This window comes from Capricornis sumatraensis, chromosome 2, assembly GCF_032405125.1.
Source record: "Capricornis sumatraensis isolate serow.1 chromosome 2, serow.2, whole genome shotgun sequence".
Lineage (NCBI taxonomy): Eukaryota > Metazoa > Chordata > Mammalia > Artiodactyla > Bovidae > Capricornis > Capricornis sumatraensis.
The window spans coordinates 196,298,462-196,322,509 of NC_091070.1; the positions used below are offsets into that span (position 1 = coordinate 196,298,462).

Sequence of the window (24,048 nt, forward strand, 5' to 3'; positions counted from 1 at the left end):
ATATGTTTTTTGTTTTAGCCACTGTGAGACTGTGCTTCTTCTGTCTTCCTTCTGATGGATGAGTCTAAGTAGCTTGTGTGAGCTTTATGATTGGAGGGACTGGCAATGAGAAAAACTTGTTCTTGCTCTGGTAGACAGGGCCTTGCTTAGTAAAGCTTTAATCCAACTATCTGCTGATGGGTGGGGGTTGCACTCCCTCCCTGGTAGTTGTTTGACCCAGCCCTGGTGTTATGGGCTCTATGGTAAGGTTAATGGGAAACTCCAAGAAAGTTTATGTCAAAGGGGACCTTCCAGTGCCTATCCCTATGTGGTGAGCCCCTGGCGACCCACACCTACACAGGAGGCCCTCCAACACTAGCAGGTAATTTTGGTTCAGCCTCCTGTGGGATCACTACTCCTTTCCTCTGGGTCTTGGTGTGTGCAAAATTTTGTTTATGCCTCACCTCCAAGACTGGAGTCTCTGTTTCCCTCAGTCCTCTGGAAGGCCTATAATCAAATCCTGTTGGCCTTCAAGGCCAGATTCCTTAGGGATTCCCAGTTCCTTTGTTGGATCCCCAAGCTGGGAAGCCTGATGTGGGGTTCAGAACCTTCACAATAGTGCAAGAGCTTCTTTGGTATTATTGTTCTCTAGTCTGGATCAGCCACCCGACGGGTATGGGATTTGATTTTATCGTGATTATTCCCCTCTTACCATCTCACTCTGGCTTCTTCCTTGCCTTTGGATGTGCAGTATCTTTTTTGGTGGGTTCCAGCGTCCTCCTGTCAGTGGTTGTTAACAGCTAGTTGAAGTTTTGATGTTCTCACAGGAGGAGATGCACACACGTCCTTCTACTCTGCCATCTTAAACTGGCTCTTTATTCATGTTTTGATCTCTGCATACAACTGAAATGCCTAAATGAAAAAGTTTCTTCCAGACACACTGGTTTTTATTGAAACAAAGTCTCTTTCTTATTTTCCACACTCCCAGGGCAAGACAATTACTTAAAAACTTAGCTTATGGTAGCTGCTTCGAGCTCCAAAGGTGACTGGGTGTTACAGTGGGACTGGGCAGCCAGGTGGGAGGTGAAGGAGGGGGCTAAGCTAAGACAAAATATGTTTATTCCAGTCATTGAGGGACCTGCTGTTCTTTGAAACTGTCCCAGTTGATCTGATACATCAAGATATTTATGATCCTTTTGACTGTTCAAATTAGGATGTTTTTATATCAGCATCAGATTTTTTTACCCTAATTTGTTAGCTGAAATGTTTGTTGTTAGAGTCTATGTTCTGCCCATTATCTTGATCCTACTCCAACTAGCTTCTCCGTACAACATGGGAAGGGTAAGGACTCGCTCTTGCATTTTTAATCCTCTGTCTATTGGATTGTCTTCTCTTCATTCTAAATATTTATATATATTATATATATAATATATATATTCTCATCCTAAATATATATATAATATAAATATATATACATTATATAAAAATATATTGTTTTATTTATATTATTGTATTATAAATATATATATTACATATATATATTATATTCCTTCAAATTTAGTTTCCCCCTCAAGCTTTAACTCATCTGTTCTTTTATTCACAGCCAAGCTTCTTAGAGTAATCTGTACCGAATGACTCTATTTCTTCATTGTTTATTTTGTTAACTCACTACAGCATGGCTTCTTTCTGCTATGTGACTAAAATTGAATTTCACTGTTAGAGTCAGATAATAGTCTTTGGGAGATCATTTAAGATGGTGGATCCTGAGCTTACTTCTCTCACAAGCACATCAAAATCACAACTATATGCAGAACAACCATCGATGAAAAAGACTGGAACCTACCAGAAAAGATCTCCTCCAACTAAAGACATAAAGGAACTAAAGTGAGATGGGTAGGAGGGGCAGATTCATGATATAATCAAGTCTCATAGTCCCAAGTCACAAACTGGAGAATAATTTTATTGCAGAGGCTCTCATAGGACTGAGTGGTCTGAGCCCCATGTTGGGGTCCCCAGGCCAGGGGTCCTGGGATTATATATTTGTGTATATATGTATTAATATCTACAGTATTTTACATACACACATGTGTGTGTGCTCACATACACAATGGAATACCTCTCAGCCATAGTAAGGAATGAAATTTTACCATTTCCAGCAGCATGGATGGCCTTGGAAGTTATTGTGTTAAATGAAATAAGACAGAGAAAGACAAATACTATGTGATATCACTTATGTCTGTATTCTGAAAAACACAACAAACTAGTGAATATAACAAAAAAGAAGCAGACTCACAGATAAAGAAAACAAACTAGTGGTTACCAGTGGGGAGAGGGCAATGAAAAGTGCTCAGCCATGTCCGACTCTTTGCGACCCCATGGACTATACAGTCTATGGAATTCTCCAGGCAAGAATACGGGAGTGGGTAGCCTTTCCCTTCAGGAAGAGGGAAGTGAGAGCCAAAATACAGGTAGCTGACTAAGAGGTGAAACTAGGTTGGTGCAAATGTAATTGCAGTTTTGGACCATGAATTTTAAGTCATTATAACTAGGCTCAAACACATCTTTATTAATCACAATAAGAACTAGTACAATCAACACACTTTTGCCAATGAGAAATAAGTTTATTCCTGTCACATAAAAATCCATGCTTCAGTATTCAGTGAACTCTTAGAAAGCATTTTCTGCCTCCTGCTGGTTGTGGAAATATTTTCCCTGCAAAAAGTTGTTGAGATGCTTGAAGAAGTGATAGTTGCTGAGAGATCAGGTGAATATGGTGGATGAGCCAATACTTCTTAGCCTAATTCGTTCAGCTTTTGAAGTGTTGGTTATGCAACATGCAGTCAGGTGCTGTTGTGGAGAAGAATTGGGTCCCTTCTGTTGACCAATGCTGTCTGCAGGCATTGCAGTTTTTGGTGAATCTCATGGATTTGCTGAGCATACTTCTTAGATGTAATGGTTTCTCTGGGATTACGAAGATTGTAGAGGATCAGAAGGGCAGCAGACAGTGACCATGACCCTTCTTTGATGCAGGTTTGGCTTTGGGAAGTGCTTTGGAGCTTCTCAGTCCAGCTAATGAGCTGGTTGTCACCAGTAGTCATATAAAATCCACTTTTCATCACAGGTCACAATCTGATCAAAAAATGGTTCATTGTTGCGTGAAGTAAGAGAGACAACACTTCAAAATGACAATTTTTTCATTTGCAGTCAGCTTATGAGACACCCACTTATTGACCTTTTCACCTTTCCAATTTGCTTCAAATGCCAAATGACCTTAGAATGGTCTATGTTGAGTTCTTCAGCAGCTTCTCATTTAGTTGTGAAGAGGATCAGCTTCAGTGATCCTCTCAATTGGTCGTTGTCAACTTCTGATGGCCAGCCACTACATTCCTCATCTTCAAGTCTTTCGTCTCCTTTACAAAACTTTTTGAACCACCACTGCACTATACATTCATTAGCAATTCCTGGGCCAAGTGCATTGTTGATGTTGTGAGTTATCTCTGCTGCTTTATGACCCAATTTGAACTCGAATAAGAAAATCACTCAAATTTGCTTTTTGTCTATCATTTCCATAGTCTTAAAACGCATATAAAATAAACAAAGTAATAATTCATAGCAAAACAGATAAAGCAAGAAATGCACATTAAAATGATGTATAACATAATCACACTTATTTAAGAACATATTCATTCCAATATCAAATGGCAAAGTTCAGCAATGCTAAACCAAAATTACTTTTGTACCAACCTAATACATTCTACTAAAACTCTCCATAAATACTTTAATTCCTGATGATGTTCTTCAACAAATTATCACAGAGATTTTACTTGAATACCTCCAGTGATTGGGAACTCATATTCAGAAAGGCAATTTTATTTTCAGAAATTAAATTACTTTTGCACCAACCTAATACTATGTATAAAATAAGCTACAAAGATATATTATACAACACTGGGAATATAGGCAATATTTTACAAATATAAATAGAGTGTAGCCTTCAATAATTGTGAACCACTATATTGTACACCTGTAACTTTTATAATACTGTACATAAACTATACTTCAATAAAACAAACAGTTTGGGACAGAAAAAAGTAGATTTTATAAAATGCCATACTACACCATATCTTTTCATTTTCACAGCCACCTTTGTGTCAATATAAGTCACCCCCTGCAGTAGTGATGTAATGATGCTTGCCTAGAGTCATATAGAAAATGGCAAAATATTCAACACCTGTTCTTTGGTTTATAAATTCAGGATCTTTTATCCTTTTTTTTTCGTCATACCATAACTGCTTTTTGCTTAATTCTCATCCTTCTGAATCTGTTTGTTTCTTATCTTCATTGAGATTTCCTCAGTTCTTACATCTCAGATTCTTTGTCTTAATTGCCTTTCTAATCTTTGATAGTTTTTACTTCATCTCTCTTTTCTTCACCAGTTGAAATATATTCTGTAAACTTTTATCCTTATTGTTGTTCTTTTTTAAATTTAACTGAATGATCTTATTCATTTCTATAACCTCAGCTATTATTTATCTGCTGATTATTTCCAGATCTAAATCTTTTCTGGACCTCTTTCTTGAGCTCCTAAGAAGATTTTTTTTTCAAGTTGCCTATTAGATGTTTTTACTTGGATGTCCTACAGCTTCCTCAGATGTATTCTGAGAACTGGCCTCAATATTCTTGCTTACCAGACCTGACCTTCCCTACCACTCAGTTACCCAAACTAGGAATTTGGTTTTATGTGCCTCTTCCACCTTTTTAAAGCTTCAAATCTAAATGATGAACAAATCTTATCAGTTCTACTGAAGTATGTTTTAAGTTTGACCCCTTTATTAAATTCTCACTGCTATTAAGGTATAAACTCTCAAGTCCTTGCACTTGGAACATTGAAATAAGTATTCCTTCTCATGTCTTCAGATCTAATCTGCCGAATGGTACCAAATCACCACAAAAAAGACACGCATGCACGCACGCTTGTAGACACACACATCCACCCATCCATCAGAGTTGTTCTCTGAACAGTCCTGTCCTTGAAAATCATTAGTGATTTCCCTATTGCCGTCAGAGTAAAGTCCAAATTCCTAAGTATGCCAGTTTGAGTGCTATAATCTAGTTTCCTGAAAACTTCCTTGCCTTGTAGCCAGTCCACATTCCACTTCCATACATCGAGCTGATGATTTAGTTTATTTTTTGTAACTTTTTATTGATTTTTTAAGATATCCAATTTCTTGCTTGTGTTTTTTCTCTCCCTAGAGCACAGCCCCCTCCCCAACAATCTTCCATTATACACTCTCCACAACATTGATACCTTTTTTAAGTGAAAGTTGCTCAGTCGTGTCCAACTCTTTGCGACCCCATGGGCTATACAATCCATGGAATTCTCCAGGCCAGAATACTGGAGTGGGTAGCCTTTCCCTTCTCTAGGGTATCCTCTCAACCCAGGGATCAAACCCAGGTCTCCCGCATTGCAGGCAGACTTTCTACCAGCTGAGCCACAAGGGAAGCCCAAGAATACTGGAGTGGATAGCCTATTCCTTCTCCAGTGGATCTTGCCGACCCAGGAATTCGAACCAGGGTCTCCTGCCTTGCAGGAGGATTCTTTACCAACTGAGCTATCGGGGAAGCCCAAGCATACCTGTAAACTAAAGCAGCTAGTCCTAAAACCTCATGTTCACGTTAAAACCAATATGCATATGGCACTATGTTAAGCACTTTGGGAAACACAAAAACTGCAAGATAGGTCAGGATGAAGAGGGCTTCCTAACCACAAACAGAAAGAAAAGCTATGAAGCAAAAGTCCAATAATGTAAAAATAAACAAGTTCCTAGTCTCCAAAAGCACAATAAAATGAAAATGTAAATGGGGAAAATATTTGCAAAGCAGGTAATGGTTGAAGAGATAATCTCATTAATATATAATCTTTTTTAATGATACGGGTGAAATATTAGCACTTGCATGAGGCCTTCACAGTCTCCTTTGTTCTTCAGTAGTCTTTGCTTAAACTTTCATTGTATCCCGTAACACTGAAAAACACATATTTGCCACCAAATATGTCTTGCTTTAAAATGGGAATTTCTTGAAAACTGGAACCATGGATTTTCTCTGTATCCCAGACTTTTAACTAGGTTCTTAACATAGTGAGTAGTTGGTGAAAGAAATACCAGCTTTAATTATGAGCTTCCCTTATGTATACATGAGTTCTAAATTTTTGTCTCAAGCAGTTTAATTATCTTCTTTTCTAAGAAGTTTGCTCTGATTCCTCACACTGCCATGATCTTAGGTGCTCTCCACTGAACTTACCTGTCCTAACTGCTGTTGCTGTGCAGTCACTAAGTTGTGTCTGACTCTTTGTGACCACATGGACTGCAACACACCAGGTTTCTCTGTCCTTCACCATCTCCCAGAGTTTGCCCAAACTCATGTCCATTGGTTCAGTGATGGCATCCACCATCTCATCCTCTATCACCATCTGCTCCTGACTTCAGTGTTTCCCAGCATCAGGGTCTTTTCTGATGAGTCGGATCTTTGCTTCAGGTGGCCAAAGTACTAGAGCTTCAGCTTCATCATCAGTCCTTCCAATAAATATTCAGGACTGATTTCCTTTAAGATTGACTGGTCTGATTTCCTCGCAACCCAAGGGAGTCGCAAGAGTCTTTTCCAGCACCACAATTCAAAAGCATCAGTTCTTCAGCACTCAGCCTTCTTTATGGTCCAACTCTCACAGTTTCCCTGGTGGCTCAGATGGTAAAAGCGTCTGCCTACAGTGCAGGAGACCTGAGTTTGATCCCTGGTCTGGAAGATCCCTGGAGAAGGAAATGGCAACCCACTCCAGTACTCTTACCCAGAAAATCCCATGGACAGAGGAGCCTGATAGGCTACAGTCCATGGGATCGCAGAGTCAATCACGACTGAGCGACTTCACTTCATTTCACTTCACATCCATACATGACTATTGGAAAGACCATAGCTTTGACTAGATGGACCTTTGTCAGCAAAGTGATGTCTCTGCTTTTTAATATACTGTCTAGGGTTTTCATAGCTTTTCTTCCAAGGAGCAAGTGTCTTTTAATTTCACGGCTGCAGTCACCACCCACAGTGATTTTGTAGCCCAATAAAATAAAATCTGTCACTGTTTCCACTTTTTTTTTTTTTACCATCTATTTGCCATGAAGTGATGGGACTGGTTGCCATGATCTTAGTTTTTTGAATGTTGAGGTTTAAGCCAGCTTTTTCACTCTCCCCTTTCACCGTCATCAAGAGGCTCATTAATTCCTCCTCACTTTCTGCTGGTAGGGTGGTATCATATGCATATCTGAGGTTTTTGCTATTTTTCCCCACAATCTTGGTTCCAGCTTGTGATTCATCCAAGCATTTTGCATGATGTGCTCTGCATGTAAGTTAAATAAGCAAGATGACAATATATAGCCTTGACATACTCCTTTCCCAATTTTGAGCCAGTCTGTTGTTCAATGTCCAGTTCTGTTTCTTCTTGATCTGCCTACAGGGTTCTCAGGAGGCAGGTAAAGTAGTATTTTCCCATCTGTTCAAGAATTTTCCAGTTTGTTGTAATCCACACAGTCAAAGGCTTTAGCATAGTCAGTGAAGCAGGAGTAGATGTTTTTTTGGAATTCTCTCGCTTTTTCTATGATCTAACAGATGTTGGCAATTTGACCTCTGGTTCCTCTGCCCTTTATGAATCCAACTTGTACACCTGGAAGTTCTCAATTTATGTGCTGTTGAAGCCCAGTCTGAAGGACTTTGAGCATTACCTTGCTAGCCTTTGAAATTAGCACAATTGTATGGTAGTTTGAACATTCTTTGGCATTGCCTTTCCTTGGAATTGGAATGAGAATTGAGTTTTTCCAGTCCTTTGGCCACTGCTGAATTTTCCAAATTTGCTGGCGTATTGAGTACAGCACTTTAAGTGCATTATCTTTTAGGATTTGAACTAGCTCAGCTGGAATTCTGTCACCTCCACCAGCTTTGTTTGTAGTAATGCTTTCTAAGGCCCACTTGACTTCACACTCCAGGATGTCTGACTCTTAAGTGAGTGAGCACATCATTGTGGTTATCTGGGTCATTAGGACCTTTTTTGTAGAGTTCTGTGTATTCTTGTTCTTAAGCCCTTCTGCTTCTTTTCAGGTCCTTACCATTTCTGTCCTTTATTGTGCCCATCTTTGCATGAAATGTTCCCTTGGTATCTCCAGTTTTCTTGAAGAGATCTCTATTGTTCACACTTTTTTTTAACACTTATTGTTAGTTATTATAATTACCTGTAACTGTATATTACATTGGATCGTCCCTGAAGCTTAGATGGTAAAGAATCTGTTTGCGATGCAGGAGATGTAGGCTCGATCCCTGGGTCAGGAAGATCCTCTGGAGAAGGGAATGGCAATCCACTCCAGTATTCTTGCCTGGAGAATCCCATGGACAGAGGAGCCTGGTGGGCTACAGTGCTTGGGGTCACAAATATATTACATTATATTCCATGAAAGAACATACACTATATCTTTCATCCAGGTCCAGGCTATGTAGCACTTAGTAGGGCTAATGGATATATTTTAAATGATGAAGGGAATAAGTGAATGCAGTAAGCCAAAATACAATCACTATTTTTTTTTTCCTTTGAAACACTTTGATCTTGACTATTTATTTATTTTTTAATATAAATTTATTTATTTTAATTGGAGGTTAATCACTTTATTTTTACCTTTATTTAAAAATTCTCAATAAATAGTTCTCTGAATTCAAAGAATTTTAGGGCAACCATCTCTGAACCAAGAGATTATCTATTCTCATCAGCAAACATTAAAGAGAAAAGATTATTTATCTCATTTTTTGGATGAAGCTTTTCCTAACCTGTTAGATGGCTGATAAGAAAATGTGAAGAGATTGGGAGTTCCTTATACATAATTAAGTAGCTCATTCTTGCAGATAGTTCAATAATTTATATTTGAAATATAATTTTTTCAACAAAATCGGCTTTTTAGTTAGCCTCCTTTGAAGATATTCTTGTTGTAGGGTTTGTCTTTCTAGGATCTCTCTCTTAAGAGAATTGGAAATTCTATACTTTGTGAAGAAAAAACAATGCATTACATAGGCACAAAATTAAAATCACCTTCCTAGTATGAGGTCAAGTCCTATTTTTACAAAAAGTGTTTTTTATTTGTCTGAAAACTAGATTAGGAGAAAGGATAGATGTGAGATAGTAAGGTAAAACAGTGAGGGGGGATGCGGAGATAATATATAGAACAATTTCTTTCTTTTTTATCCTTCTGTCCTCCAAACCTCCTTCTTAATCTGATGCCTCTTAAAGGGAGAGTAAGTGATAGGCAAGACTAAGTGAAGGCTGAGATGATAGCTTAGCTGACTGAGAATACGAGAAAGTTTGTCATACTGGACCTTTGTTTCTTTCCACTTGTCTGTGAGCCTGGCTAAGTACTCTAAAGGAATGTATAGTGTACCTTTTATGTCCTGAGCCTTTACCTGTTTAAAGACTGAGCCTCAAAATTCAAAGGCAGTTCATGCTCCAGATATTTGCCTACCTGAAGCACAGATGGAATTCAAGTACTGTTCAGTTCAGTTCAGTCGCTCAGTCGTGTCCGACTATATGCGACCCCATGAATCGCAGCACGCCAGGCCTCCCTGTCCATCACCAACTCCCAGAGCTCACTCAGACTCATGTCCATCGAGTTAGTGATACCATCCAGTCATCTCATCCTCGGTTGTCCCCTTCTCCTCCTGCTCCCAATCCCTCCCAGCATCAGAGTCTTTTCCAATGAGTCAACTCTTCGCATGAGGTGGCCAACGTACTGGAGTTTCAACTTTAGCATCATTCCTTCCAAAGAAATCCCAGGGCTGATCTCCTTCAGAATGGACTGGTTGGATCTCCTTGCAGTCCAAGGGACTCTCAAGAGTCTTCTCCAACACCACAGTTCAAAAGCATTAATTCTTCGGCGCTCTGCCTTCTTCACAGTCCGACTCTCACATCCATACGTGACCACAGGAAAAACCATAGCCTTGACTAGATGGACCTTAGTTGGCAAAGTAATGTCTCTGCTTTTGAATATGCTATCTAGGTTGGTCATAACTTTTCTTCCAAGGAGTAAGTGTCTTTTAATTTCATGGCTGCAGTCACCATCTGCAGTGATTTTGGAGCCCCCCAAAATAAAGTCTGACACTGTTTCCACTGTTTCCCCATCTATTTCCCATGAAGTGATGGGACCGGATGCCATGATGTTAGTTTTCTGAATGTTGAGCTTTAAGGCAACTTTTTCACTCTCCTCTTTCACTTTCATCAAGAGGCTTTTTAGTTCAGTTATGGTCCTACAAAATGTTATTTTGAAGAGTAGGTTCCCTCGCTGTTTTGATATGAGAAAGGATTTAAATTTTTAGGCTGTTGAATTGCTGAAATAAAGAGGAGATCTTGACTCCACAAAGCAAAACACTTAAGAAACATTAGGATTGCAAATGGAACCAAGGCTTCTGTAAGAAATAGTGGTAAAGTCAGGATAGAAGATGCTTAGGGCAAGAGCCATTCATTTCATTTTTCCAATAAGTATTATGTACCTTCTCTATTCAAACCATTGGGAAAACTGTCTTTAAGATAAGAAGGAAAATGTTACAAGTTTGGGCATTAATGTTTGGTTATGTCCAAGGAGGAAAAGCCTGCCAAGTCAACATATTTCATTTCAGGCTAGCCTAAGTCCTTTTGAAAGAGGTTACATTTGGCCTGAGTTTCCACCCACCAGCAGAAAATTGGATTAAAGACTTACTGAGCCTAGTTTTGTCCACCAGAACAAGACCCAGTTTTCCCTATAGCCAGTCCATCCCATCAAGAAGTTTGCACAAGCCTCTTATGCTTATCCATCAGAGGGCAGACAGAATGAAAACAGCAATCACAAAAAACTAACCAAACTGATCAAATGGATCACAGCCTTGCCTTACTCAATGAAACTATGAGCCACAGCATGTAGGGTCACCCAAGATGATCCGGTCATGGTGGAGAGTTCTGACAAAATGTGGTCCACGGGAGAAGGAAATGGCAAACCACGTCAGCATTCTTGCCTTGAGAACCCCATGAACAATATGAAAAGGCAAAAAGATACAACCTCAAAGATGAACCTCCCGTGTCAGTAGGTGTCCAATATGCTACTAGAGAAGAGCGGAAAAACAGCTCCAGGAGGAATGAAGAGGCTGAGCCAAAGTGGAAACAACGCCCAGGTGTAGATTTGTCTGGTAGTGAAAGTAAAGTCCAATTCTGAAAAGAACAGTATTGCATAGGAACCTGGAATGTTAGGTCCATGAAACAAGGTAAATTGAAAATGGTCAAAACAGGAGATAGCAAGAGTGAACATTGACATTTTAGAAATCGGTGAACTAAAATGGACCGGAATGGGTGAATTTAATTCAGATGACCATAATATCTACTCCTGGATGACTCACAAGCTGAAATCAAGATTGCCAGGAGAATATCAATAACCTCATATTTGCCAGTGCACCACCCTAATGGCAGAAAGTGAAGAGGAATTAAAGAGCTTCTTGATGAGAATGAAAAAGTTGGCTTAAAACTCAACATTCAAAAAACTAAAAACATAACATCCCATGCTATCACTTGGGGAAACAATGGAGATAGTCACAGACTTTATTTTCCTGGGCTTCAAAATCTCTGTGGACAGTGACTGCAGCCATAAAATTAAAAGATGCTTCCTCCTTGGAGGAAAAGCTATGAAAAGCCTAGACAGCATATTAAAAAGCAGAGAGATAACTTTGCTAAGAAAGGTCTGTACTGTCAAAGCTATGGTTTTTCCAGTAGTTGTGTTTGGATGTGAGAGCTGGACAATAAAGAAGGCTAAGTACTGTAGAATTGGTGCCTTTGAACTGTGGTGCTGGAGAAGACTCTTGAGAGTCTGTTTGGCTACAAGGAGATCCAACCAGTCCATCCTAAAGGAAATCAATCCTGAATATTCATTGGAAAGAACTGATGCTGAAGCTCTTTGGCCATCTGGTGCGAAGAGCTGATCACTGGAAAAGATCCTGATGCTGCTAAAGATGGAAGGCAGGAGGAGAAGGGGGCACTAGAGAATGAGATGGTTGGATGACATCACCAACTAAATGGACATGAGTTTGAGCAAACTTGGGAAGAAGGTGAAGGACAGGGAATCCTGGCGTGCTGCAATCCGTGGAGTCACAAAGAGATGGACACAACTGAGTGAGTGAACAAAAACAAAAGGACAGCTAGGTAACTCTGTGAAAAGAAACATGAAACCCAGTAGTGAGAGATCTTTAAAATCCCTTCCAGTTTTAGTATCTATAATTCTATGGCTGACTGAACTGTAACATCCCCTCTAGACAAGTTTCATGGATCTTTGCTCCTGAGTTCCTTTTAATACATTTTAATAATTTAGGTACACACCACCATAATTTAAAATATAGAAACTTCATTTATTAAGTGATCTTTGTAGACCTGATTTATTAAACATAGTACATACAGGCATTTAGCCAGATACCTTGCTGGGGCACCCTTGTTATCCAAGATGTAAATATTTGTCAGTATTCACAACCCAATTCAAATGTTTGGTATTTCAGACTTCCCTGGTGGTCCAGTGGTTAAGAATCTGCCTGCCAGTGCAGGAAACAGAAGTTTGATTCCTGTTTGGGAAAGATCCCACGTGCCACAGGACAACTAAGTCTGTGCACCCTAAAGCCCATGGTCCACAACAAGAGAAGCCACTGCAATGAGTATCCCCTTTCCGTAACTAGAGGAAGTCTGTATGCTACAACCAGAGGAAGCCTGTTGGCAGCAACAAAAGCCCAGCACAAATGCAACCAAAACATTAAATAATTTTTTTATCTCTAATTTAGAGATCAGGGGCTGAATTCATATTTTGAAAGTAATGTTTTTCATTGTAGTACCTTACATCTCAATTGAGGTTGCCGAAAACAAAATAAACAGAGGATATTTACCAGTGCCTCAGTTCAGTTCAGTTCAGTCGCTCAGTCGTGTCTGACTCTTTGCGACCCCATGAATCGCAGCACGCCAGGCCTCCCTGTCCATCACCATCTCCAGGAGTTCACTCAGACTCACATCCATCGAGTCCGTGATGCCATCCAGCCATCTCATCCTGGGTCGTCCCCTTCTCCTCCTGCCCCCAATCCCTCCCAGCATCAGAGTCTTTTCCAATGAGTCAACTCTTCGCATGAGGTGGCCAAAGTACTGGAGCTTCAGCTTTAGCATCATTCCTTCCAAAGAAATCCCAGGGTTGATCTCCTTCAGAATGGACTGGTTGGATCTCCTTGCAGTCCAAGGGACCCTCAAGAGTCTTCTCCAACACCACTAGTGCCTAGCATGTAGTAAATTCTCAGTAAACGTTTACTGAATTGAAGCATCATTATAATTGAAGCATCTCATTTAATAGCCTTCAGTTTAAAAGACCTTTCGTATATTATTTTGTGTTACCTTCCAAAAATACCATGGAGGTGGCATACCATATTTCACTAATGAGAAATTTGAGAACCATTGCAATAAGGAAATGGCAAGTTTTAAAATGTTATCATTACTCCTGCCCATAAGCTTTCTGAAAGACCTGTATAGCTTATTTATCTCTGACCTCTTAGATTTTACCCATTTCCTTGTTTGCTGCTGCTAAGTCGCTTCAGTCGTGTCCGACTCTGCGACCCCATAGATGGCAGCCCACTAGGCACCCCGTCCCTGGGATTCTCCAGGCAAGAACACTGGAGTGGGTTGCCATTTCCTTCTCCAGTGCATGAAACTGAAAAGTGAAAGTGAAGTCGCTCAGTCGTGTCTGACTCTTCACGATCCCATGGACTGCAGCCTACCAGGCTCCTCCGTCCATGGGGTTTTCCAGGCAAGAGTACTGGAGTGGGATGCCATCACCTTCTCTGATTTCCTTTGCTTATTGTGCTCTTAATTGTGTACTATAGGCTGGGGATAAAACTGATAAAAAAACCCAGTCTTCATTGATTTTGTAAGCATCCTTCATTTTCCCTCAGCCTCCATCCTTTAGTAGGGGTATCATAGCAAGATTAGAAATATATTTAATATATATATATGCCTTAAAATGAGAAATATTAAGCTTTACTCTAGCAAATAGCTTCTTATTTAATAAAATTTTTATAATTCTAATGCCCTATTGTGATTATATAACTTGTATGTTAGGAATTTGATTTCCTAAAGTCAGTATGAAACTAATTATAGGACTTTTCTTAAATAGCAAAGCACCGATGTTCATATGGTTAGTGATAGTGATGGAGATGACTTTGAAGATGCTTCCGAATTTGGGGTGGATGATGGAGAAGTATTCGGCATGGCGTCATCTGCCCTGAGAAAATCTCCAATGAGTGAGTATTAATAGCTCCTTGGGTCCAACATTATGATTCTCCTTCCTAGTTCAGCAACTTATGAGGAGTGATGAACTCAAGAATTTCTTCCTGACTTTCAGGTTTGGAGAGATAAAATGTAGCAAGCAGACATTATTCATAGGAACTAGAGCCTCTTAAGTTTTGATCGTAAGCCCAACCATTCCCAATACTTTAGTAAAATTCATTAAAAACTCAAGGGAATGTAACTTGTTTCACATATATGAATTCGTCTATCTACTTGAAGTCTGGAAGTTGATAAAATAGCTGTACTTTTTGTGACTGTATTTATCACCACACATCTTATTGGAGATACCAGTTTTATCAGTAGTTATATTACTTTTCCATTCACCCATGTTTGGAGGGAAAAAAGTAAACTATATCATCTCCCTCACTTGCGCTTGACAGGATGCAGTGTAGGATCTTAAGTGATACCTCATACAAGATGATTGTTAAACTAAGCCCATAAATGACTCATTTACTCTGAAATTAGGGAAACTTTATGGGCAGAAATAGATGTGATATTTACATAAAGTTGATTTTTCCCATTAGGTCTTTAATTTGAGAGCTTTTTTATATAATTTAATTACAAGTGTCATTCCTCAAGAAAACTTTGAAATCATAATTGATGACTGGCACATATTTTGAACACCTAGCAAGATTGTGTCAGTTTTCAAAAATTCATGAGCTTGACATTTTGGGGGGTTCTTTTCTAAGGTTTGATGAAATCTTCTAATGTAGCTGGACTTAAAATGTCTTCTCAGATATATCACAGAAGCGAAAATTTAATTTTATTTCCTCTTTATTGATTAAATATATTTCTTACATGTGGGATTAGATGTTATGTGGTTTGTTTTTTGTGTCTATTTGTTTTGGTTTTTTGTTTTTGTTTTTTCTTTTGTTTGTTTTTTAGTGCCAGAAAACGCAGAAAATGAAGGAGATGCCTTATTACAATTTACAGCAGAGTTTTCTTCAAGGTAGGGTTAGGACATTGACTATATAAATTGATGTTCTTTTAATGCTACTGTGATTTTTTTTTGAAACAACTTTAATCATAGATTGTTTTAAAATTTATCCTTGAAGTATTCAAAGTATACGTTTATCTACACATATAGTCCTGATAGTGAATATAGAGTGTTCCAATCAGATAACTATAAACTACTTATGCCACTTCAGAGATGTGTTTATCTTATCTCTGTGTCATTATAGAAGCATAATAAATGGATTACTAATTTAAAATCTTGACGATATTTGCAAAAGGACTAGGCTCTTGTTGTTTAGTCACTGTGTCATGTCCAGCTCTTTTGTGACCCCATGGACCATAGTCTGCCAGGCTTCTCAGACCATGGGGTTTCCCAGGCAAGAATACTGGAGTGGGTTGCCATTTTCTTCTCCAGGGGATCTTCGCAACACAGAGATCAAACCCACATCTCCTGCATTGCAGGCAGATTCTGTAATGCTGAGTCACTAGGGAAGTCCAAAAGGACTAGGTATAGGATACTAATTTTTAGTATATCCTAGGACAAACAAAATATTTTTTAAATTATTGGATAAAAAGACAATTAAACATTTTTAAATGTAAATGAATCTTTTAATTATTGTGGAATCATTTAGCATTTCTTCTTTTAATAGTCTAATACAAATTTTTCTGTGTATTTGAGATTCTCCTAAGGTGTTTAAATATTTAAACCTAAATTTTCATGTAAATGATATTTCTCTTTAGATCTATTTTCTGATGTAATGTAATTTGGAAACTTAGCAAGGGACCATCTTTTCTCTCTGTGTTGGACTTCCACAATAAATGAACTAAAATGGAAACTTAAGGCTGTTGTAATCAGGAAATCTTAGGGAAATAGGTAACCAGGAATTACTACTATAAATGGCAATGGGGCAGTTACTAAGTCCATTTGCTTGATGTACTTAAAATTCCAGTGTTCTGATCTATCACTAGAGGCCAAGAAGAGTTCAAAAAACTAATGAAGCCTTTAAAGAAATACTTCAATGTTTTGTCTATACTGAAGACATTAGCCCCAACATTTACTTAAAAGTCATTGGTTAGACTTGTGAAACTTGAAGTAAATTTGAAATGTATTTTAATTAATAGATGCAATTTTTCCTATAGATATGGTGACTGCCATCCTGTATTTTTTATTGGCTCATTAGAAGCAGCTTTTCACGAGGCCTTCTATGTGAAAGCCCGAGATGTAAGTGCAATTTACCTTTTTAAATTAAACAATGCATCCCATAGGTTTACCACCAGGCCTGAGGCAATGCTTAATGTTTTCCGCTTTTTTCAGATTGAAGACTTGGTTTTGTTTTTGGTCCATTTCCCAACCTAATCATCACCAAGATGCCTATTTCAGTCAGAGAGCAGTAGTATGATAGGGTACTACTGGCTCTTGCAGAAGACTTTGTCGAGATTTGAAATAGGGTTTCTTTCTTTCTTTCTTTTTTTTTAAAGGGGGAAAAAGAGGTGAACATGCTTAGAAGGGACCAGGCTATGTACTTGTATTCTTTTTAGTTATGTGATTGACAGTTTCTTGCTAAAGGATTTGTCCTTCAGTCTTTTCCCCAAATGATTATTCCATCTAATAGTATATATCTAATAACTGTAATATTTTTTCCTAAAAGTCATTTAAGACAACAAGAAGATTTTTCTTTAAATACAGAAATGAGCTTTGTGATCTTAAAATCAAGAAGATTGAAATATGTAACAAGAAATCAGTAGTTATATTTTGAGCAAGAAGATTCTATGCGATTATTCTATTTATATGTTGACACTGCAGTCCAGGCCTCAGTTATCTGGCTCTTGCCTACCTGTACAGCTTCAGCTTTTCCCATTTCCTGCCTTACACTTAATTAATGTAGCAGTAGTATACTATTTGTATTTCCCCATAATCTTACTCTTTTCTAATGCTGCCTTACTGTTAAGAATACCTTTCATCTTGCTCTTTACCTGCTAGGTAAATACTCTGAATGTTTAATGAATAAAGGAAAAAAGGGAGGAAGGAAGGACTAATGTGTAGATGGAGTTAGAGTAAAAGTTTTGGAATTAGGAATTTTGAGAATAGAGTGCAAGGATGGCTCTGGAATTTCTAGTTTCTACTTATGACCTAAAGAAAAATAATAATTAATTTACTGTTAGGTTGGTGCAAAAGTAATTGTGGTTTTTGCATTGTTGAATTTTGCCATTTAATATTGGAATACATTCTTAAATAAATGTGGTTATGTTTAAAAAAAATAAATAAAACAACTTTGAAAAATGGAATTCCAAGACAGTAATTAGTGATCAACTTAAATCTGTCATTGATAGCTCAGTGAATTAGATTAAGAAACATAAAAATGTTCTTTACCCTAAGAATAGCTGAATAGCCCATGTAAAGTCTGTTTTAACCATCAATTTTTTAACTATTAAAACTATATTAAATGGATTTTATTTTTGAAGACATATATTTACAGCAATATAGTGTTATAGTTTCTATACAGGTTTTGGAAGATACTAAAAAGCACAAAGAATACATTGTAATGCAGATTAGCTTTATGATATGTTCTTTCCATTTTTTATTATATATTTTGTTGAACCCATTTACACATTTAACAAGAAATTGGTCATGTTATAATCCCATTAAAACAGCTTATTTTCATCTTTTAATATTATATGATCATTTCCTTAATTATATTTTATAGTATTTCAACTTTTACTAAAATAATTTTTAATACAGAAAAAGTAAAGGAATAGTACAATAAACACTCAAATCACCTATACCTAGACTTAATAATCACTAAAATTTTACCCCATGTTTGGTTCTTTATGTACAGGACATCCTAAAGTTTTAATGGAATTTTAAGCCTTATAACTTCAAAAGTTTAACTGCTACATACTTATAAAGAAGCAGCATTTGAGATTTAATTATTTACATTATTTATGCTATTAGTTTATGATTTTGATTAATAAATTTTTATGGTAAATTTTTGTTTCAGTCCCTCTGATTGAAAATGGCAAACTTTGACTGGAACAGAAAATAATTTTGAATTTATTATTCAAAATTCATAAAAGCAAATATAAAAGAAATCTAAGTTGCAAATTTTTTTTTTAAGTTTTAGCAGTTAAACTTTTGAAATTATTGAAACTTAAACTGCATAAGTTAGGATACCCTTATATATTCATTATTTTTGCTAAGCCATTTCAAGGTGACATCATAGTTTACCCGTAAAAACAGCTGCATACACTTTTCAAAAATAATGATATTTTCCTACAGAATCACAATACCAGTATTGCTTGTAACATAATTAACAATAACTTCCTAACATCATCTAGTATCCAGTGCATATTCAAACTTCACTGGTTGATTGGGAAACCATGATCCAGTCAAGGATAACAAATTATATTTGTTAGTTAGATTTCTTATACCCTTTTAAGCAAACACTCCCTTTATTCCCCACCGCCTGTTTTTATGACATTTGCTTTGTGAAGAAATCATGTTGGATGATTACAAATTGTTCTAAATTCTCGATTTGTGTTATTGTTTCCTTGTGATATTATTTAACTTGTTCTTCTATCTCTGTATTTCCTGAGAAATGGATATTAAGGCTTAAAGCTTTGTTAGATTCAGGTGAATTTCTTTTTTTTTTTTTTTTTTGCAAGAATGCTTTTTAAGTAATGCTGAATACTTTATTATAATCAGATTTTTAATGGTTATAGAGTCCATCATTGTATGGCAATGTTATTTTATTTAAACAATCACTTATTGTTGAACATAAATATGTTTGAAAGAATATTTATAGTTCTAAAATAATCTGTTTTTCAATTCATTGCTGGGTATGAATGTATTTGGGATTAATTTGTCTCTGCTTTCCGGCAAGATTGCTAAGCAGTTGGAGTAACAAGAAAATACAAGGGTCTTTTATAATCTAAATATAGCTCCCAAACAGGCATAGTCATCTGTTGAATTCCATTTTAAAAGCTATTAGAAACATTATAACTTTCAGTGATGATATTTTATTTAAATACACAATATGTAATAGATGAAAGAACTTTTTACTGCGTGCCTTTGTACAGTCAATTGGTATTTGGATTTATTCAGACTGCTGATCCCCAGAGGAACATAAACTCTTAATAATTTCTGGTATTTCTAATGAAACGATTGTTTTTGATTAGTGAATTAGTATTTTAACAACTGAAAGTCATTGGTTCATGTAATTAAATGTGTTATTTTATATTAGATTGATGCCAAAATCCATTGACTTCTTTGGACTCCTAAACCATCTTTATCTTTTTCTGCTTGTCCAGGGATTTTTTCTTTCTTCATTTCTCTTTTCCAAATTGAAGGTCAATAGCAGTTTATGTATCATTTATTACATTGCTGTAAACTTAAGATTTATCTGCATAGTGGATAAGTTATTCAAAATTAAATCTGAGAAGAAACATTTATTTTAGTCATCAACCAAATTATATACATATTCCTTTAAAATTAAAAACAATTGTCTAGAAAGTATAGAAATAGTACTACTGCTTTAGGTTTATATGGTGTACTGTGGTTTGTGAAGCTTTTTCCTATGCATACATATCTCATTTCAACCCCACAACAAACCAGTGAGACAGGGATTATGTAATGTCAGTATTCCAATTGTAGAGATAAGGAAGCTCAGAAAAGCTACATGACTTAACCAAAGGCAAATCAAGGGTAAGCAGTAGAGGCCAAGTAAAAGTGCAGGTGTTGTAACATATAAAAGTGTGTTTTATACTATACCATCTTACTTCCAGAAGCTTTTCAGTGCTAACTGCTAAACTACTGTATTCAGTTATCAAACTCATCTCTTCTTTCAGACTGCACATTTGAAAGTTAAAAGAAATTGTTTTTGATATTTTTTTAAAAAACTTCTGAATGAATCATTTTTAAGAAGAGTTTTCCTATTATGTTCAAACATTTTAAGGCAAGTATGACTGATACTATGGGATTGTTACTAAATTTCTTTCATCTTAAACATCACATGTTTAATTTAAACTGTGGGAGACACATTAATTTTACCAGGGCAACAGATGAGCCTTGAGCACCAGCAGTCTTCACTTGAAGTGAGAAATTGAGTTCGAAGAGTAAATAAAAACAAGATTGAAGGTTTAAATCCTCTGCTAGGCTTTTTGAACTTATATACTCATTAAATGTTTATTGGAGTGGTGGGATTACAAAGGATTTGGGGAGCTTCATCAACTGGTATATAGTTAATCACTAAGTAAAACACTACATTTGATAAAGTGTTTCTCACGATACACATTCAATTCATCTTAATGAAAACTGCTCCAAACTGATTTCATTTGAGAGCACTTAGTGAGGGTACTCACATTCTTTCTGCCTTTTACATGAGAAATTTACAATATTGTTCAAAGTAGAGCTTCAACCTCAGTGAAACAGGTATTCTAAGTTCTTGTGTTTAAGTATATCGTGGAAAGTTTTGACTTCTGATAATGAATTAATCGGTTTTATGATCTCTTCTTTGCCCTTAACTGTTAGGGATGTTGATTGAATTGAAGGCCATAAATATTTATTGTATGCCTATTTAAGGACCCAGGATATAGAGGGTTCCTGTCCTTGACGTGTCCACAGTCTAGTAGGGAAGATGTGTGCTCATTCACTTCAGTCATGTCCGACTCTTTGCAACCCTATGGACTACAGCCTTCCAGGCTCCTCTGTCCTTGGGATTCTCCAGGCAAGAATACTGGAGTGGGTTGCCATGCCCTCCTCCAGGGGACCTTCTTGACCCAGGGATTGAACCTGCATCTCTTATATATCTCCAGCATTGAAGGCAGGTTATTTACCACTAGCACCACCTGGGAAGCCCTAGTAAGGAAGATAAAACAATATATAAATAGATCTATAAAATGCTTTAGGAGCAAAGAGGAGAGGTACTTCATCTGCCTTAGAAGTTCAGGGAGATTTTTAGAGGAGGTACTTCTGACCTAAATCTTGTAAGATAAATAAAACAAGCAAATAGAATTCTAAACAAAAGAAGGTCATAAGGAAATACCAGAAGATTGTAATTGAGGCTGAAAGTTGCTCAGTCGTGTCTGACTGTTTGTGACCCCATGGACTGTAGCCTGACAGGGTCCTCTCTCTGTGGAATTCTCCAGGCAAGAATACTGGAGTTGGATTGCCATTCCCTTCTCCAGAGGATCTTCCTGACCCAGGGATCGAACTTGGGTCTTCTGCATTACAGGTGGATTCTTTACCGTCTGAGCTACCAGGGAAAATACAACCAAAAAAATAAGACAGAGCAAAACAATGCAAGACAGAGTTGGATTGCCTGGTATGATGAGGCTGAGAACATCAACAGGAGCATAGATGGGTCTGTGATGCTCTGGCATTACCTGGTGTTTAAAAAATATTTGTTGAATGAAGCTTCCATTTTATCTATAGATAAGGAAGAGCCATTGGTTTGCCTCCTTAATTATAGTTGCAGAAGTTACCACCAGCCGCACGCATGATTCCCTGGGATTTTCTTCCCATAAAGAAGTTTCTTTTTCTCCTTATAGCCTCCGCACCTCTCAGTTCTGCTATCCCTAAGATCACTTCACAACAAAAAGCCCCCCAGAGAATGATTAGATATTTGTAAGTGACTAAAAATCAACAGCAGTAAAAATCCCAATGCCAGGGCTTATGTCCCATGTGAAAGATTGTTCCTTTTCCCAGCTGCCCTTTGGGAGACTGGGCTTTGATAGCAGTAATCCTGTTATACTTCCTTAGATCTTCAAACCCAGTACTGTTTCCAAATATTACACATGAATTAAGGAAACCAGTGCTTCAATTCTTGATTTCCCACTTAGTAACTCTGTGTTCCCAAACAAGTAATGAGCCTGTTTCTAATCTAGAAAAAAGAAGGGTTGATGATAATATATGTATTTACTTCATATGGTTGTTTTGAGGATTAAGTGGGATCTCCTCATAAATGCTTCCCTGATAGCTCAGTTGGTAAAGAATCTGCCTGCAATGTAGGAGACCCTGGTTCGATTCCTGGGTTGGGAAGATCCACTGGGGAAGGGAAAGGCTACCCACCCTAGTATTCTGACCTGGAGAACTCCATGGACTGTATAGTCCATGGGGTTGCAGAAAATAGATATACAACAAGCAATAAAGTTTACTGTATAGCATAGGAAACTATAGTCAATATCTTATAATGACCTGCAATGGAAAATAATCTGAAAAATACCAAAACTGATTTTTTATGCAGTACATGAATAAAAAAATAATAAAAAAACTGTTCTTAACTTTAAGAACAGTTCCATAAAGGAATTTTGAGAACCCATTTGAGCATTTATAGCTCTAAAATGAATGCTTTGCTCTAACAGTACCTTGTTCATTATCAGGTTTTATTACACTCATTTTAAAAATTGGCCCATTTTAAAGTAGTGCTGGACAAGGAAATGACAACCCACTCCAGAATTCTTGACTGGAGAATCCCATGGACCGAAGAGCCTGACAGGCAAAGAGTCGCACACGACTGAGCAACAAAGTAGTAGTGCTGTTTCTGCTTCCTCAAGTTAATAACCTAAATACCATCCTTGGTCAATGTTTTTTAAAAAGAAGTAAGCACTAATCAAATCTGAAGCCAGAACTGCGATTGGTAAGTTTCTAGCACTCTATCATCCAGAAAAATCAGCCAAACAGACCTATTTGTGCTTTGGAAAATATGCAGTTTGTTCATCATGTCTTTGTTTTCTTTTCAATTTAAATTCCTTAAAGGCAGACAGTGTCTTTAGAGTAATTTTTTATGACAGCTAGGATAGCATCTGGCACATGTATGAGATAAAAACTATGATGCTAGTATAATTTTTGAAGTATGTTTTCATATAAATGAAGTGTTTGTTAAAAGAAAAGAATACAGATACATTTAAAGTAGCAAATTAAGTTACCTCATAACCCTAAACCTGAAAATAAGCACTATTAAATGTTTTTACTTTTAAATGTGGTTTAAAAAAGAAAAGTCTCCAAACATATACATCAGTAAAAATGTTGCTGGGTTTTATAGAAGTGCAGCCATACTAAATATGCTGTTCTGTAATTAGATATTTCCACTAAACAGTATATAGCTAGCACCTTATCTAGAATTTGCCTCTAATTCTCTGAGTTATCAGATCTACCTAATTAAAATTGTAAAAATCTTTCATGTTTATAATAAAACTTTTTTTAACTGGTTAAAATTAATTAGTTTTAAGATTACTGCTGTGTGAAGCATTCTTCTCAATTTATTGCTGTTCACCATTTTTTGAGAGCCATATAACCATATTCAAAACAGCTATATAGGTCAAATTTATTAAAATATGAAAAGGCTGATTTTTAGTGGGCTTTAGTCATATTTGTATCATTTCTTTTAAGGAGCCCTCCCTGTCCCTAGAAAGTATCTGTTACTCATACTACCTATTTGTAAAGGATAAAAAGCTAAATTGGATCTCTTAAGTATTCCATTTGTAAATTTAAGAAGTTTGTTCTATATCTAATCTTAAACATTCTCATTTAAATATAAAGAATATGGTAGAAAGAGAAATAATGGGAATTCTTATATTTAATTCTGAGCCCCCATTTACTTGCCGTGCGCTATTAAAATTAGGTTACTCAATCTCTCTGAGCATCAACTTAAAAATTTGTATTGTAGTGCATACCTCACAAGGTTAACAAGAAATTAATATAAGTAAAACAT

General features: G+C 36.9%; 1 protein-coding gene across 2 annotated transcripts in view; it reads left to right on the forward strand.

Annotated features, from left to right (window-relative positions):
- Nucleotides 1-24,048, forward strand: part of FAF1 (Fas associated factor 1) — a 485,365-nt gene that overhangs the window by 313,904 nt on the left and 147,413 nt on the right. For both annotated transcript variants that reach the window (XM_068964657.1, XM_068964658.1), the window contains 3 exons: nt 14,214-14,340; nt 15,272-15,335; nt 16,481-16,562. In XM_068964657.1, the coding sequence (XP_068820758.1) occupies nt 14,214-14,340; nt 15,272-15,335; nt 16,481-16,562 (273 nt within the window). The remainder of the gene's footprint in view (nt 1-14,213; nt 14,341-15,271; nt 15,336-16,480; nt 16,563-24,048) is intronic.